This window comes from Leopardus geoffroyi, chromosome D3 (assembly GCF_018350155.1).
Source record: "Leopardus geoffroyi isolate Oge1 chromosome D3, O.geoffroyi_Oge1_pat1.0, whole genome shotgun sequence".
NCBI classification, from domain to species: Eukaryota; Metazoa; Chordata; class Mammalia; order Carnivora; family Felidae; genus Leopardus; species Leopardus geoffroyi.
Window position 1 is genome coordinate 14,830,869 of NC_059339.1, and position 17,391 is coordinate 14,848,259.

Here is a 17,391-nt window from a genome sequence, read left to right on the forward strand (position 1 = left end):
TTCTTGCTGGTATCAGCACAATTGTTTTCCTTTGGAGAGCTGCCCCAACCCTAAGAAAGCACGATTGGGATCGAGCTATGGGGATGGGTGAGAACCCAGGCATGGTGGGAGTTGAGTTGATGAGGGCTGGGTGCACAACCTTGTCTGGATTGGTGAGAAGCAGTCCCTGGATGTTGCTAGATGTGCTGAACAATGGAAGCCTCCTTTCTGCTGGGGTTGCTAACCCGAGTCAGTGTGAGCCTGAAGCTGTTGGTGGCTATTACTGGTTATCCATTCCTGCAGAACAAATGGCCACTAACTTTGTGGCATACAACAGTATACATAGGGGCGCCTGGGTGGCTCAGTCGGTTAACCGTCCAGCTTTAGCTCAGGTCATGATCTCATGGTTCATGAGTTCAAGCACCGCATCAGTCTCTGTGCTGACAGCTCGGAGCCTGGAACCTGTTTCGGATTCTGCGTCTCCCTCTCTCTCTGCCCCTTCCCTCCCCAAATAAATACACATTTAAAAAAGAAAAATAAATAAAACAACGTACATTTATTATCTCACAATTTCTGTGGATTAGGGGCTTGGGTGTGACTGAGCTGGGAACTGTGAATCAGGGTGTCTCAAGGTGTCAGACAAGGCTGGGTCTCGTTTTCAGGAGCTCAGTCAAGCGCTGAAGTGTCAGGCCAAAAATGAAAGCATCAAGCCTCTACTCTTGGCGTGATGGTGTAAGCAAGAGGCTGAACCTGGCGAAAGTACCTTGTCTCCCTGTTGCATTTTCCCCCATGGAATGCCACAGGGGGATCAGCACAGACGTGGGGGTCATCTTGCTGTTGAAAGAACCTGAATGAAAGGTTCCAGTTGTTTTATGGATCTTAGAGTTTGGGAGGTGGGAGTGCAGAGGGTGAGAGAGCAGGGCTGGAGGTGGAAAATTACTGGTACTGACTCACGGTGGAGGAAGTGTCTGCAAGGTCCTGTCCTGCCTCCAGAAGGAGGTCTTGGCACAGATATCTGAAAAGGACCTCTGCCCAAGAACTCAGATGAAGAGACCTAGGAATGAAGGCACCAGGCCTAGGAATGACTGCAGACATGTGCAAGAGCACGACTGGTCAGAGGGGTGTGGTCCCTGATGCATCTCCCTTCAGAGACTGCCGTGTGCCTGCTGTGCACCAGGGCTGGTGTGGGGAGGGCAGCTTTCCCCTGTGAGACCTGCCAGGTGAAGGCTTTGTCACTGCCTCTGGGCAGGCCTGAGAAGTCACACGTAGGTTTTTAACCAGGAGCTGGACACCCTATTCATCAGAAGCCTTGACTGGAGAATCATTGGCATCCAATCTCTCTTGGTGGTTATTGTAGGAGTCAGTTCCTTGTGGGCTGTTGGACAGAGGACCTCAGCTCCTCGCTGGCTGTTGGCCAGAGGCTGCCTTCAGTTCCTTGCCATATGCCTTTCCACGTGGCAGTTTATTTCATGAAAGCCTGCAAGCTGAGAAGGCAATATAGAAAGTGTGCTGGCAAGCCGTAAGTCACAATCTCATGTAACCTGATCACAGAAGTGCCATTCCATTAACATTGCTGTATGCTATTGGTTAAGCTTGGGTTGCTCAAGGGGAAGGGACTATACAAGGCCATGAATGCCAGGAGGTGGGAATCTCCAGGGCCTTCTTAGAAGCTGCCATCACAATGGTTTTCTGGCAACATAAAGGGAGAGTCTACTTGAGATTGAAACAAGCCCAGAGGCAAACAAAGCTGAGAAATAGGAGGGAGACAGGTACTTATGGCACCACTTAAGCCCCTGGATCCAGACACTTCCGAAGCCAAGCACCTATTGGCGAGGGGGACAGAGGATCTGAAGTGGGCTCTGTGCTGACGGCAGAGAGCCCGATGTGGGGCTCGAATTCACCAACTATGAGGTCATGACCTGAGCCGCGTCTGACGCTTAACCGACTGAGCCACCCAGGCGCCCCTAAAGATTCCAGTTTGCACTTGATTCCAGTTTTAGTCGCTTGAGTCTTGAGACTTGAAAAGACTTTTCAGTTTTATGTTTTCCTGATTAACATAAAAATAAGTTGGCCAGATTCTTTGGGTGTCTTGGGATACAGATGTGCTGAGGTCACGTCAAGGACAAAGTGTTTGCTGAAGGGATGCTGGTGGTCCGGCACCCACCTGGAGCCCTGTTGTGGAGTAGGTCAGTTTTGGAGCTCAGAGGTCTCTGTCTCTCCAGGTGCCTCTTTCTCTCTGTGAATCTGTTGTTTTTGCACTGGTGATGAGCCATTTCTCCTCTATTCTCTGTATGTTTTTACCCAAACTCCCTGCTGCCTCTGATTTTTAGCCTTTGCAAGACTCTCAATGGACCCTTTACACCCTCTGTACAGCTTCTTTCTGCATTAGCTCTGCCATTTACACCTGCCTGTTTCTCCTCATATACCAGTGCAGATTCAAGAGGTCAAATCTGATTGGTCCAGGTCATCCTGTGGAGCAAGTCTGTTCCGTAGGTGATTTGTTTGACAAGTTTGTGGACTGGTGGTCAGGTGGGTTGGGTTGGACTCCTGGGGCTTCCTAGGAGCTGTGGGCATGGCAGGCACAAAGACACAAAGCAAGCTGTTTTTCATGAAGATGGTCGAGATTCCAGTTTGAATAATCACTAATTTGATAGCACTAAAACCTGAATGAATGAGGCTTCACTGAGTTTTAGCATGATTTGGGAGAACTGGTTTCTATTTCTAGCTCCTTTTTAATAAGGAGATTATCTGCATTAACTAAGGACTCTTTCTGTTGCAAATGAACAACATCCAATTTAAACAGGCACAGATCCAACATGGAATTTGCTGGCTCATGTATCTGCAAAGTCCAAGGGTAATTCTTGCTTCAGGCTTCGTGCCATCCAGAGGTCAAACAGTGTCAATGTCATCATGTCATGATGTCTCTCTCTCTCTCTCTCTCTCTAGGAGCTACCTTCCTCTGTGTTGGCTCATTCTCAAGCAGCCTCTTTTGTCTTGGGGACAAGATGATCCCCTGCAGCCCCAGGCTGACATCCTCTCTCCTCGGCAGCACTGGCTGGAAGAGAGATTCCTTCTTCCCAGTGGTCCTACCCAAGGTTCCCAAATAGAGTCTCATTGGCCTGGCTTGGTCACCTGTGTATCCCAGAACCAATGGCTAGAGGAGAGGGATGCAATGCTTTGATTGGCCAGTCTCTGGTCACAAGACCATCCCCATGCCTGCCACCTAAACCGTAAGCAATGAGAGTGACAGAGGAGTGGGCTGTTAGTAGTACTTGAAAGAGAAATGAATGCTAGCAAAAACAACACTAGTGTCTACACCTGCTAATCTGTCCGTTTCTGCCTCCCAGTCTCTAAAACGTGTGTTGTTTGTGGACGGATCCTGCTAACATCCTCTGAGCCTACGAACATGTTTGCAGGTGACTTCTAGAACTTGTTCTTTCTTTTTTTTAAATTGAAGTGAGCTTCACATAACCTAAAATTTACCATTTTAGAGTCAACAAAGTGGTGGCACTCAGTGTGCAACTACCACCTCTGTCTAGTTCCAGAACATTTTTCATCCTCTCAAAATAAAGCCCCATGCCCATTAAACAGTTGCTCCTCAGTCATTCCTCCTTGCACTCCTGGTGACCACCAGTCTGCATTCTGTGTCTACCTATTCTGGGTGTTTCGTATAAATGGAGTCATAAAATATATGGCCTTTGTTTGGTGTGTGGCTTCTTTCACTTAGCATAATGTTTTCAAAGATTTTTTTTAAATAATGTTTTTATTTATTTTGAGAGAGGCAGAGAGAAGGAGAGACAGAATCCTAAGCAAGGTCCGTGCTGTCAGCACAGAGCCTGACGCAGGGCTTGATCTCACAAACCACGAGATCATGACCTGAGCTGAAATCGAGAGTTGGATGCTTAACCGACTGACACACACCCAATGCCCTGAGCATAATGTTTTCAAGGTTCATCTACATTGTAGCAAAGTATGGGTGCTTCACTCCTTTTTATGGGCCGAGTAATATTCCATTGTGTGTATATCCAGAATTTGCTTGGTTCTTATTTTATCTTATTTTTTTATGCTTAATTGTGGTAAAACACACATCACATAAAATTTGCCATCTTAACCATTTTTAAGCACAGCTATGTGGCATTAAATACATTTGCACTGTTGGGTAACCATTGCCATCATCCATCTCTAGAACTTTCCTCATTCTCTCCCCTGCCCCCTCCCCTGGCCCTGGCAGCACCATTCTACTTCCTGTCTCTAGGAATTTGACTACTTTAGATATTTCATGTAAATGGCATCATACAGTAGTTGTCCTTCTGAGACTGACTTATTTCATTTGGCATGATGTCCTTGAGATCATCCATGTTATAGCTTGTGACAGGGTTTCCTTCTTTTTTTTTAACTTAAAAAAATTTTTTTAAATGTTTATTTATTTTTGAGAAAGAGAGACAGAGCTTGATCAGGGGAGGGGCAGAGAGAGAGGGAGACACAGAATGTGAAGCAGGCTCCAGGCTCTGAGCTGTCAGCACAGAGCCCTACGCAGGGCTTGAACTCATAAACCATGTGATCATGACCTGAGCTGAACTTAGATGCTCAACTGACTGAGCCACTCAGGCACCAAAGGCTTCCTCCTTTTTAAAGGCTGAATAATATTGCAGGTAGGGATACACCACATTTTGCTTATCCATTCATTCATGAGTGCACATTTGGGGTTGTTTCCACCTCTTGGCTACTGTGAATAATGCTGCTGTGAAAATGATGTGCAAATATCTCTTCAAGATCCTGCTTTCAGTTCTTTTGGATATAGACTCAAAAGTAGGATTGCTGGGTCATATAGTAAGCCTACTTTCAATTTTTAGAGGAAATAGACTTGCTTTTTTTTATTAAAAAAATTTTTTTTAAATGTTTTTATTTATGTTTGAGACAGAGAGAGACAAAGTATGAGCAGGGGAGGGGCAGAGAGAGGGAGACACAGAATCTGAAGCAGGCTCCAGGGTCCGAGCTGTCAGCAGAGAGCCCGATGCGGGGCTCAAACTCACAAACCGTGAGATCATGACCTGAGCTGAAGTCAGATACTTAACTGACTGAGCCACCCATGAGCCCCAAGACTTGCTCATTTTTAAAATTAATTTTCTGTCTAATTTTTTCCTAAAGATATTTTACGTAGAAGATGACAGCGTGAACGTAAAGAGTATCTTAAAATGCTTTGAGACACCTGGCTGGCTCAGTTGGTAAAGCAGGCGACTTGACTCTTGATCTCGGGGTTTTAAGTTCGAGCTCCATGTTGGGTGTAGAGATTACTTCAAAATAAAATCTTTAAAAATAAAATAAAATGCTTTGAAATTCTCATAGCAGAAAAGCAAAAATCTCAGTATAAAAAACCTAACAAGTGGCATGCTGGAGACCAAGATCTCGGTCAACTTCCAGAACAATGTCTCAGCCCAGCTTCCATGGCCAACAGCCTGTGCCTGGATCCTCTGATGTCACAATCCCAAATCAAGCATGGTCTCAACAAGTTTCTGAATCACAGCCACAGGACAGAGGGTTGTTTTTCTTTTTTTTTTTTTTTTTGCCTTAGGCCTGCCTGGTAAAACTCTTTCTCTAGCAGAAGCACAATGAGTAAACTGGAATGAAGCCACTCCACCAAATAACCACATCAGTGAATTTCCTCCCCTCACTCAACAAACAAAAACAACCTGCGGTTTCTCAGACTCATTCATTTGAGGCTACCCAAGGACAGCACCTACGGAAACTCTCTGCCTAGACACACACACACATACACAGACACACACACATACAGACACACACACACAGACACACACACACTCACACAGACACACACACACAGACGCACAGACACACACACACACACACACACACTACAATCCAGAAAGGCAAGTATATAGCGGATGTGTGTCAATAAATATAACATTTGTTTTTCTTTTCTTCCTTTTTAAAAATTGCTTTCCCCACCTCCTTTAATACGTGAACAGTGCTCTGAGTAATCAGTAAATATTGAGCACCTCTGCTGTATGCCAGGAGCCTCCGTACTTCTCCGGGGCTGGGGTTTTAACCTGGATTTCTGGGGCACTTCTTGGTTTCTGGGTGAAAACAAACACTTACTGTGGACATTTGCAGGAGTGCTTGGCTCCTTCTGCTCTGGCTGGCAGAACTGCCTCTCTGCCCAGACCTGCTTTGGACTCTGCAGACCACTCAGCACAGACCAAGTGGCTTTCTTCTCAGCTGGTTGTCAGCCTTCAGCAAGTCCCTGAAATTTCTGAACTTCCACTTTCCTCAGTTGTCTGACAAGGGAGAAAATGAAAAGCCATGATTGCATGATTAAGTAATTCATGACCCCATTGTGTTAGCCATTTTATTTTATTTTATTTTATTAAAAAAATTTTTTTAACGTTTATTTTTGAGACAGAGAGAGACAGAGCATGAACGGGGGAGGGTCAGAGAGAGAGAGAGGGAGGCACAGAATCCGAAACAGGCTCCAGGCTCTGAGCTGTCAGCACAGAGCCCGACGCGGGGCTCGAACCCACGAACCGTGAGATCGTGACCTGAGCTGAAGTCAGACGCCCAACCGACTGAGCCACCCAGGCGCCCCTGTGTCAGCCATTTTAAAGAAAACATTTTTGGAAATGTATTTAACATCAGGAAATGTTCAAAATAAAATATTAAAAGAGGGCTAATGCAGAATTATGTATGTATTCTTATGTGGATCACATACTCTGCATATATTGTTAAAAGCATGAATATAGAACTTCGTGGAGGTTGAAACATTTGAAATAAATGACAGGGTAATAAAAGCGTTAGGTACCCTTTTCACTTAAAAATTGACCACAGAGGCCCAACCCAATCTGGAACATAGTATCTCAAACTTAAAATGTAAATTTTCTTTGACCCACTTTTAGGATTTTTTTTATCCTCAAGAGAAAACAACCAACCCAATAAGGGCCTCATGCAAAAGGGTAAGTATTGCAGAGATGTTTCTAGAGCATAATAGTGAGAATGCCTCCCATGTTTCCAAAGCGGGGGGGGGGGGGGGGTTGTGTTTATAAACAAGTGATGATCCATACAATGGAATCTTGTGCAGCTATTAAAAATGTTGCTGTAGGGGCATGTGGGTGGCTCAGTCGGTTAAGTCTCTGACTTTGGCTCAGGTCATGATCTTACAGTTTGTGAGTTCCAGTCCCTACATCGGACTCTGCTGTCAGCACAAAGCCTGCCTTGGATCCTCTGTCTCCTTCTCTTCCTGCCTCTACCCTGCTGGTGCTCTCTCTCTCTCTCTCAAAAATAAACATTTGGGGCGCCTGGGTAGTTCAGTTGGCTGAGCATCTGACTCTTGGTTTCTGCTTGGTTTGTGAGTTCAAGCCCCAAATTAGGCTGTATGCTGGCAGTGAGGGGCCTGCTTGGGATTCTCTCTCTCTCTCTCTCTCTCTCTCTCTCTCTGCCCCTTCCCATTAGCTCTGTCTCTCTCTCAAAACTAAATAAACTTAAAAAATTAAAAAATAAAATAAACATTAAAGAAAATGTTGCTGGGCACCTGAGTGGCTCAGTCGTTAAGCATCTGACTTCAGCTCAGGTCATGATCTCAGAGTTCATGAGTTCAAGTCCCACATCAGGTGAGCTCGAGCCCCACTAAAGCCCTGGGTGAGCCTCACTTGTCTCTCTCTCTCTCTCTCTCTCTCTCTCTCTCTTTCTGCCCCTTGCTCACTTATGCTCTCTGTCTCTCTCAAAAAATAAAATAAAATAAAATAATAAAAAGCCAGGTTAAAAAAAGTGTGGCTGTATTTATTTATAGACATGACCGGAGAAAGCCAAAGAGAGGCAAATTACACAACAGCATGTATGTCATATTGAAATCATATTTTCATATATGCATATTCACATTTATATGCATAGAAAGAAGTCTGGAAGGAAATACAGCAACATGTTCATTGACTTGGGTGGTAGGATTACTAAAGGATGTTACTTAACTAATTAATTTTATGTTTGCTTATTTTTATATATGAGTTTTATGCAATGAATGTCTAATAAAGTAATAGCTTCCTACTTGGAGGTGCCAGGCTGTGTGTGAAGCACATCAGATGAGTTGCATGGAATCCTCACAATGATCATTTCAGGGGTGTTGGTAAACCCAGTTTAAATTTTTTTTTTAACGTTTTATTTATTTTTGAGACAGAGAGAGACAGAGCATGAACGGGGAAGGGGCAGAGAGAGAGGGAGACACAGAACCAGAAGCAGGCTCCAGGCTCTGAGCCATCAGCCCAGAGCCTGACGCGGGGCTCGAACTCACGGACCGCGAGATCGTGACCTGAGCTGAAGTCGGACGCCTAACCGACTGAGCCACCCAGGCACCCCGGTAAACCCAGTTTAGAGAGGGAGAAACTAAGGCCTCGTGAGGATAAGTCACGTGCTGTATGAGTTTCCTGTTGCTACTGTACCAAATGACCACAAACTTAGTGGCTTAAGACAACACAGATGTATTATTTTATAGTTCTGGATGCTAGAAGTCTGAAGTCTCATCGAGCTAAAAATCAAAAGTGTCAGCACAGCTATGTACACTCTGGAGGCTCTAGGGGAGAATCTGTTTCCTTGTCTTCTCTAGCTTCTAGAGGCTACCTGCACTCTTTGTCTCATGGTCCCTTCCTCCATCTTCAAGGCCAGCAATGGCTGGTTGAGTCTTTCTCACATGGCATCACTCTGGTTTTGACAATCCTGCCTTCCCCCTCCGATTTAAGGACCTTTGAAATTACCTTGGGCCCACCCAGATAATCCAGGATAATCTCCTGATTTTAAGGGCATCTGATTAGCAACCTTAATTCCATTTGCAACCATAATTCCCCTTTGCCATGCAATATTCACAGATTCTGAGGTTAGGATGTGGACATGTTTGACAGGCCATTTTTCTGCCTGTCACACATGCCCAAGGTTTCATAGGTATTGGGTGAGTGATTTGGAATATGAACTCATTCTGTTTCCTATACCCATGCTCTTAGATTATGCTATGTGGCTGGGTATTTGTATACTGAAGAAAATTTTAAACTTTTCCTAGGTTAAAAAATAAAAGGATATGCCTTTTTGTGTCTCTTCAGCCTTATTCAGCCTTATTGCTATGCCATCCACCTGCCCCTACCCAAATGCCCCATTCCAGCAAAATCCATCTGCCCACTGTTCCAAGACCTAACACTCCAAGCTCACTTCCACTTCAGGTTGTCCTCATACTGTCTTTTAAACTTGGGAGTGTCACTCTTGGTCATCTGAGAAGCTGTGCAAAAAACTTACTAGGGGAAATGGCCGTGCAAATAAGTGGGAGGGAGTGAAGAGGCTGGGAGAGCTGTCTGACCTGTGCAGGAAGCATCTACCTGAGGAGCAGTTTCAAAGAAAGCAGGCAAGTCCATCCTGACTACAGAGGAGCCCGTCTCCAGGCTCTGCTATAGTATCTCTGCAGAGCTCAGTCATTGCCAGTGGGGGAAGTCTGCCAAAGCACGGCCTTGGCTTAAAAGCAGAGAGAGCATAGCAGCTGGGACCCAAATTCTCTCCTAGCAGTCAGATCTAAGAGGCACATTCTCATGGTTGCCAAGTGGGCTCTTCGTGGTGACACCCTTCCTAGAGGAAGCTTTCTGGAGGCCAGATCATGACTGCCTCACCTCTACAACCCCCCGCCCCCCTCGCCCTTGCACTCCCAGCTAGGGTGTGCCTAAGGGCTTTGCGTCTGGCTTTTGTAGCCAGGCAGGCTTACACCTTTCCAAGCCTCAGTTTATTTATCTATGGAATGGGGTAACAGCAGTGCCTTCCACTTTGGGTTGGTGTGATGATGTAATGAGACTCTGAGTTTCAAGGCCTCCCTTCAGTTAGGGCCTGGCATAGGGTAGTGCCGACCGTCAGTAAATGACAGTCCTCATTGGAGTACTCTTTGGCCTAGTACATCCCTAATAAAATTTTCCTGAAACTACCTACCAAGTTTTTTTTTTTTTTAATGTTTATTTTTGAGAGCCACACAGAATTTGAGCAGGGGAGGGGCAGAGAGAGAGAGAGGGGTACACAGAAGCCAAAGCAGGCTCCAGGCTCTGAGCTGTCAGCACAGAGACCAATGTGGGGCTCAAACTCACGAGCAGCGAGATCATGACCTGAGCCGAAGTCCAACGCTTAACCAACTAAGCCACCCAGGCGCCCCTCATTAATATATGTGTATAAAGATGTTCATTTCCTTGATGTTTGTAAAAGGAAAAAACAACAAAAACATAAATGTCCAACATCAAGAGGATTGTTGAATAAATTATGGTGCATCTAGAACAGAATAAGCCATTATATAATGATTTATTTTTGATTTGATATTTTTGATATATACTTTGATACCTTTTTGATATATTCCATAATGTTGGAGGTTAATGCAATTTTTATATTAATGAATAAACAGAACGAAATTATTGTTAACTGATGTTTATATCCATGTAGTGTAATAGAAATGATTTTAATTTAATTCATTAGGTTTTTTTTCCTCCGAATTTTCTACAATGAACTTGTATTCTTACCATTAAGAAAACAACAGACGGGGCGCCTGGGTGGCGCAGTCGGTTAAGCATCCGACTTCAGCCAGGTCACGATCTCGCGGTCTGTGAGTTCGAGCCCCGCGCCAGGCTCTGGGCTGATGGCTCAGAGCCTGGAGCCTATTTCAGATTCTGTGTCTCCCTCTCTCTCTGCCCCTCCCCCATTCATGCTCTGTCTCTCTCTGTCCCAAAAATAAATAAACGTTGGAAAAAAAAATTAAAAAAAGAAAACAACAGACAATTTTTAATTACCTGGGGGTGAGGAGAGAGGTGGTAATCAATGTCAAAAACGGTCCTAAGGTCAAATTGGTTAAGGACTGTTAAATAGTGCCCATTACATTTAGTAAAAAGAAAGCATTTGGTGGCCACCATGAAAGCAGTTCTGGCAGAGGCAGAGCCCATTGTCAGCAACACAGGAATCATTATGGTTTTTTTAAAAAGTTAAAAAAGAAAATCACTTCCCAGGAATCTTGTTTGCACCAAGTGGGTACAGGGGAATCAAATACATGTGCAAATATATTTGTCCGTTTAGAAAAATGCACACTAGTTCGATCTCAGGCCCTCTCACTTGGTAGTCACCAAAACGTGAGCATGCGCAAAAAGTACAGGGCGGTGAGGGCAACCAGGTTTGCTGTAAGAAGTGGGAAAAGAAGCAAGGCCTTATCATTTCTGTATTTAAAAAATAGAGCAAGAATCATGCAAAATGGTAAAAAATACTTATATATACATATATATGTATATATATATACACACATATATAAATAAATATAAATATATATATATATACATATATATATATATATATATGTATATATATAAAAGCTAGTTTGATTGCATTTCTTGATACAACAGTCTTGCAAATCGAGGCACAGCAACTTGGAAATCCGCTACTGCAGCAGGTTAGCAACTACCCTGTGCAAAAAGAAAGGCAAAACCTACTGCATTGACCTGGGACCGCGAGACGCCCCGTGCTACCGGCTTTGACCAATTAGAGAGCAGAGTAGGCCGGGCCTCGCCTGTGATTGGAGAATAGGGGAAGGGCAAGGCTGTGGCACCGGCGCATGCGTCTCCACGGCTGCTGGTCCCGCGCCTCCTCCCTTCAGCTCGCCGACTGCTGGGAGTTGCTGTTGCAGGCCTGTGCCCTTACCTCCCGCGACTCTTCTCCGCTGTCTGCCCACCTCGGCTCAGCGATGCCGGTTGACCTCAGCAAGTGGTCCGGGCCTTTGAGCCTGCAGGAAGTGGACGAGCGGCCTCAGCATCCGCTGCAGGTCAAATACACGGGGGCGGAGGTCGACGAGCTGGGCAAAGTGCTGACGCCCACCCAGGTACCCGAGGGCGGCGGGCGTGTCTCTGCTCCAGGCCTGGAGGCCTCCGGGGAGGGGACCCGGCGGAGGTGGGAAGGATGTTCCGGCCTCTGTGCGCCGGATCCTCAGAGGGAAGGGGGTCGCGGTGCCCACGCTGCAGGCCTGCAGACACCTGCGGGCACCAGGACCGCAGCACGTGGCGGGCGGGGCTCCGCCTAAAGGAGAAAGTGATCTACTTTACTTCGTGGCGTTGACCGGGGCCTAGGCCCAGAAACTGCTTGGGCCTTGGGGGCAGGGGCGGGGAGGGGGCGGTGCCCGGGAAGTGATGGCCGAGGTCGCCCCGGCTGCCCCAGAGCCTCCCCTCGGGTCCCAGAATTTTAGGCCACAGTTTGGGTGGCAGAGGCCCCACCCGAGGCCATGTGACGCATTATGTAACCGGTGACCAGTATCGCCCCCGGATTCCTCCGTTTGTCTTAGCGGGCAAGAGCAAGAAGCCACCCGAAGGTAAGTTCTAAGTTCGTTCTGCAGCTGGAATGCTCGAGGGCAACAGCCTGCAGTGTTCTACCGTTGGGCCTCCAACGCCCCGGCCCGAGACCAGACCAGGCCCTGGCTGCTGCAAGCGGAGAAACGAGTGTCAGACACTTGCTAGTTATCGGTCATGAAGCTCCGGGGCAATGGTGTGAATAAACTGTTCTGACAGTGTACTGTGTTGGATGTTTACAGAGCTTATTGTTTTAAATAAAGTGCCTCTCTGCAGCCCACGTTTTCCCAGACTCACTATGCAGTTGGGCCACCTGGACTTTCTCATTTTCTGTGCACTTTTAAGTGTCCAGTTAATTCAGATTGCACTTCAGCAAGCCCCAGCTAAGCTCCTGGTCACAAAATCTAGAGGACCTGTCATTCCAGACCATGTGAGGTTGCAGTTTAGAGGACTCAGTCAGCGGCAGGGTTTAAATTCGGACCCCACCTCTTTCTGTTAATAACATGCTAGGGTAACAGCCCTGTAGTGTGGTTGGGACTAAAATAAATAATGTATATTAGTAAGCTCCTGGCTTTCAGCAGAGTCAATAAACTTTAGCTTTTATTAATAATCTACTGTGTGTTACCTTTGAGGAACCTGAAATCAAAGAGTGTTGGCTTCTGCATTTCCGACTTTTTAACTCCACACTGCTTCCTTCCTACAGGTTAAAAACCGGCCCACCAGTATTGCATGGGATGGCCTTGATCCAGGTAAACTCTACACCTTGGTCATGACAGATCCAGATGCTCCCAGCAGGAAGGACCCCAAATACAGGCAAGTTGGGGAAAGACGGGGAACACCAGGAACACCAGGTCATCCAAATATGACCTAGTGCTTTCTGGCATGCTGTGCCAGGAGAATAGACCCAGTTTGGGATGTCCACACCCATGCTTAAGCCAGAGTGTGCATTTCCTACCTCTCAGTCCCTAGTGCAGCAGTCTAGAAACTGTAGCCCAGAGCCACATCTGTCTGATACCTATTTTTGTATAGCCCCATGAGCCAAGAATGGTTTTTACATTTTTAAGTGATTGAAATTGAAAGAATAATGCTTTGTAACATGTGAAAGCTACAAGAAATTCAAATTTCAGTGTTCATATATTAAGTTTTGTTGGGACACGGCCACGATAACTTATTTATGTCTTGTTAATGGCAGCTTTCACACTATCGCCACAGAATTGGATAGTGACAGAGACAGTATGAACGGCAAAGCCTGAAACATTTACTGTCTGGCCCTTTCCAGAAAGTGTTTGCAGATACTGCCTAGAAAATCTCAGAGGGAGGTATTGGGCCCTCTCTTCTGCAGAGTGGTGAGGTTTGTGCTGGCCAAGAAAGCAGGACTGTCTGTGTCATCGCTGCATCCTGGCCCAGAGCCTGTGCTTCGTGCACACTTGCTGACTGTGCAGTGAGTGTGTACTAATTTCCTGTATGTTGACTGTCCTGTGTTCCTCATTATAGGGAATGGCACCATTTTCTGGTGGTCAACATGAAGGGCAACGACATTAGCAGCGGCACAGTCCTCTCTGATTACGTCGGCTCTGGGCCTCCCAAGGGCACAGGTCAGTAAAAGCTGCTTTGGGGGGTGAGGCAGGCGGGGGTAGTGGGTGCACATTAGGAGTGGCCCAAAGGGCTGCAAGTTTTAGTTTGGTTCTCAGAGATCCCTTAGCCTAGTGGGGCTTTCAGGCAGTGCAGTTCAACCTCCAAGGCAGTTGCCTGCCAGAGACATTGAGACCTGCAGTGACATCAGGTGGCTAGAACCTTGGGTTCTGGTCAGATGGCACCTCTGTTAATGATTGCCTCTCAGCCACTAGGCCATCATACGCAGGGAAGTCGGTGGGAGCATTCCGAGGAAGCAGTGTTGCAGAAAGCTTGGAACAGTTTCCGGGGGTGGGCAGTGGGGGTGGCAGTGCCATGCCGCTGCATGTGGATGGAACACAGTTAACCCATCTGAGTTCTACATTCAGCCTTCGCCGGTTCCCATGGAAGACCTCAGAAGTTATCATAGTTGCCAAATTCGTTATAAAGAACTGGCTTCTTTATCTCTTTATAGCTCCTTTCTGTTGCAAGTGTAGGGTGGTATCCTCTTGAAAAGACTTGGAAGCAAGAAGTATACTAAAGATACGCACACATGTTGTGTGGTGTTATGTTACAGAGTACATGTGCCGTGTTACAAAGAGAGGGAGAATACTATACTGAAACTTCCCCAAGTCAGATGTTACACCTGTTGTGCATTACAGGGTGCTTTCATTTGCTGGAGTAAGGAAGTCAGGTGGTTGGAAACATTGTCCAGCCGTGTTAGTCTGAAGAGGTACAGGAAGGTTCCCGACAAGAACAGTTGGCCATAGGCTCATGCTTTATCTGTAGACCCTGAAGCTTCAGATGGCTCAGGCCCTCTCATGTATTCGTAAGAGGAAAGTAAAGGTACATCTTTTCCAGGGATTGATTAAGTTCTCTAGGGCAGTTACATAATTAGGCAGTTTAATTATGGGAAGTACACACAGGAGAATAAAGCAATTCTCTCGAGTAGGAGCTGTGTTCTCATTAGCAAAAAAAGCTTCAGTGACTGACTTTTTTTTCCCCTTTTGCTTTTTAAAAAATACTCTTTTAGTAAAGTACAATATGCATAGCAAAAAATGCCCAGACCATAGTTGTTTTAGTCCATGAATATTGACTGACAGATGAAGGTGACCCTGTAAGCACCTTTGAACACTAGTTGTTTTTCAGCATCTTTGCTACTTAGTTGGTTGCAGTGAGTTTTACCAGGCACTAGGGTAGGTCCTGCAGTGAAGACGGTCAACTAGACAAACAGCATAGCTTTATGGAGCTCTTTACTAGTGAGGAGACTAAACTGAAAAGTAAGACTCTTAGAGGAGCGTTACTATGGCAGAAGTGAAGTGGGTGTTCAGATGGGGGTGGTGGAAGATGACTTGCAATCGGGTCCCAGTGGAGATGGGCTGGGAGCCCAGAATGAGATGAGTGGGGGGCAGAGGTGGTAGGAGGGGTGAGCAAGGGCCAGGCCCAGGCCCTGCTGCCAGCTGTGGGCTTCATGCCAGTTGCAGTGGGTTTTCAGCAGGTGAGTGTCCTGACTCCTACCTCTGCGGGTCCTCAGTGTCCCTCTTGTCAGTGGGGTGGCTGGGTCCCTCCCAGTTGGCACGTTGAACATGAACATGGGTGACCTCTCCATCCTTGATGCCTAGCTGTGTATGCATGTTCCCTCCAGGCCTTCACCGCTACGTCTGGCTGGTTTACGAGCAGAACGGGCCGCTGAAGTGTGACGAGCCCATTCTCAGCAACCGATCTGGAGACCACCGTGGCAAATTCAAAGTGGCATCTTTCCGCAAAAAGTACGAGCTTGGGCCCCCGGTGGCCGGTACATGTTACCAAGCTGAATGGGATGACTATGTGCCCAAACTCTATGAGCAGCTGTCTGGGAAGTAGGGAAATGCTAGGAGACAGAAAGCATCCTGGAGGTCTGGAGCAGTGTTCTCAAGTTGAGTGTTGCATGTAGATTTCTCTGCTTTCCCGTGTCCCATCCTCACAGGTGAGGCCTGAGCAATCAGATAGTGGTTTAGAGTGACTTTTCCTTCTGCCTGTCCTTTTATAATTTCAGAGAGTCACATCCCAGTTTATGTTTTGATCAAATTTGAACTCCTTTGTGAGGGATATATTGGTACCAGGATGGGGTCATCACATTGTTAATATGAGAGTAGCAACCCAGAATTTAAGAAAGAAAAAATTCAGGTAAAAAGACCAGGTCTTCTAGTAATAGAGCAGAGCATCAAAGACTCTTGAAGGGAGGTTTAAAAAAAAAAAAAAAAAAAAGATTCGTTGACTCTGCCTTTGTGAGCGGAGTCTGGAATTGTGCATGATGGCACTTCTGGGTCATGTTTCCACGGCCATGTCTCTCACCAAGAAAGCCAGAGGCTGGTGTGTCCACTAACCCCCAACATCTCAGACTATTTACTAGGAGTAAGTGTCCTGCTCTGCCTCCTTGAAATAGCAGTATTGGAAAAAGCAATAGGGAGAGTTGCTTTGCGGTTAAGGCACTGCCATTTAGATGAACTACAGGGCTGAGTGAGTTTGTCAAAAATCCCTAAGTTGTCTACCTGTTGAACTGGTCACTCTTCGTCTGTGTAAGAAAAGCCGATCTGGGGTTGCGGACTATTGTGTTAATTATGCTGTTTGCTTATAGTTGAATAAAAGTAAAAACATTGTGTGGATGAATCAGGTCTCTAGATATTTTGCCCTTTTGGGTATGGGGTTTCATAAATGTGGGAAGTCAAGAGACAGCCCCTTTCCCTGACCAGCATTGATGACCGGGACTTGATTCAGGGACCATACAGAGAATCCACGCTGTATATGTGCCATCAGACTACAGCAGAAGTAACCATTCCATGGGCATGGGCTCCTGGGTGGCTCAGTTGGTTAAGTGTCGAACTTTGGCTCAGGTCATGATCTCACGGTTTGTGAGTTCGAGCCCCACATCGGGCTCTGTGCTGACAGCTCAGAGCCTGGAGCCTGCTTCGGATTCTGTGTCTCCCCCCTCTCTCTGCCCCTCCCCTGCTCACACTGTCTCTTCCTCCCAAAAATAAATAAACATTAAAAAAAAAAAAGTAACCATTCCAACTTGAGGGTTTAAAAAGAAATAAATCACAAAGCTTTAGGCCAACTCTTGCCCAAAAAGTACCTTTGTTTTTCAAAAGGACTTCTCTCCACCTGAGTGAAACCAGTGGCACACCTTCTCCCTTGGTACTGTTGGGCACAGGAACAATGACCAAAAAATAGGCTACACCTCTCACTGTTCTGACTTGTGATCCATACGGAATCTGTACCCAAAAGGTGGGAGGGTGGGTTGGGGGAAGGTTACAGTTGACCCTTGAACAATTCAGGGTTTGCGGCACCCCGCCCCACCCCGTGGTTAAAAATCTGTGTATAACTTTTCAGTCTCTATAACCTTAACTACTAATAGTCTGCTGTTGACTGGAAGCCTTACCAATAACATAAATAATTGCTTAACACATTTTGTGTCTTCTATGCACTA

General features: G+C 46.2%; 1 protein-coding gene and 1 long non-coding RNA gene across 2 annotated transcripts; one reads left to right on the plus strand and one right to left on the minus strand.

Moving 5' to 3' along the window:
- Nucleotides 1-518: 518 nt before the first annotated feature.
- Nucleotides 519-6,328, minus strand: LOC123587285. Its single transcript, XR_006707207.1, has 2 exons — nt 6,097-6,328; nt 519-1,463 (listed from the first exon to the last, which is right to left on the minus strand). It is a non-coding gene; the product is annotated as an uncharacterized LOC123587285 (long non-coding RNA).
- A 5,235-nt stretch (nt 6,329-11,563) lies between these two features.
- Nucleotides 11,564-16,574, plus strand: PEBP1 (phosphatidylethanolamine binding protein 1). The gene is made up of 4 exons (XM_045456942.1): nt 11,564-11,854; nt 13,018-13,127; nt 13,809-13,909; nt 15,571-16,574. Exons 1-4 carry the CDS (start codon nt 11,591-11,593, stop codon nt 15,786-15,788), a joined length of 693 nt encoding a protein of 230 aa, XP_045312898.1. The 5' UTR covers nt 11,564-11,590; the 3' UTR covers nt 15,789-16,574.
- The last annotated feature ends 817 nt before the right edge of the window (nt 16,575-17,391 follow it).

Excerpts from the sequence above, each read along its gene's own strand:
- PEBP1 (XM_045456942.1), top strand. The coding sequence starts at position 11,591 with ATGCGTCTCCACGGCTGCTGGTCCCGCGCCTCCTCCCTTCAGCTCGCC. Across the intron at positions 11,855-13,017 it reads AAGTGCTGACGCCCACCCAG|GTTAAAAACCGGCCCACCAG; the intron begins GTACCCGAGGGC and ends TCCTTCCTACAG. Across the intron at positions 13,128-13,808 it reads AGGAAGGACCCCAAATACAG|GGAATGGCACCATTTTCTGG; the intron begins GCAAGTTGGGGA and ends TCCTCATTATAG.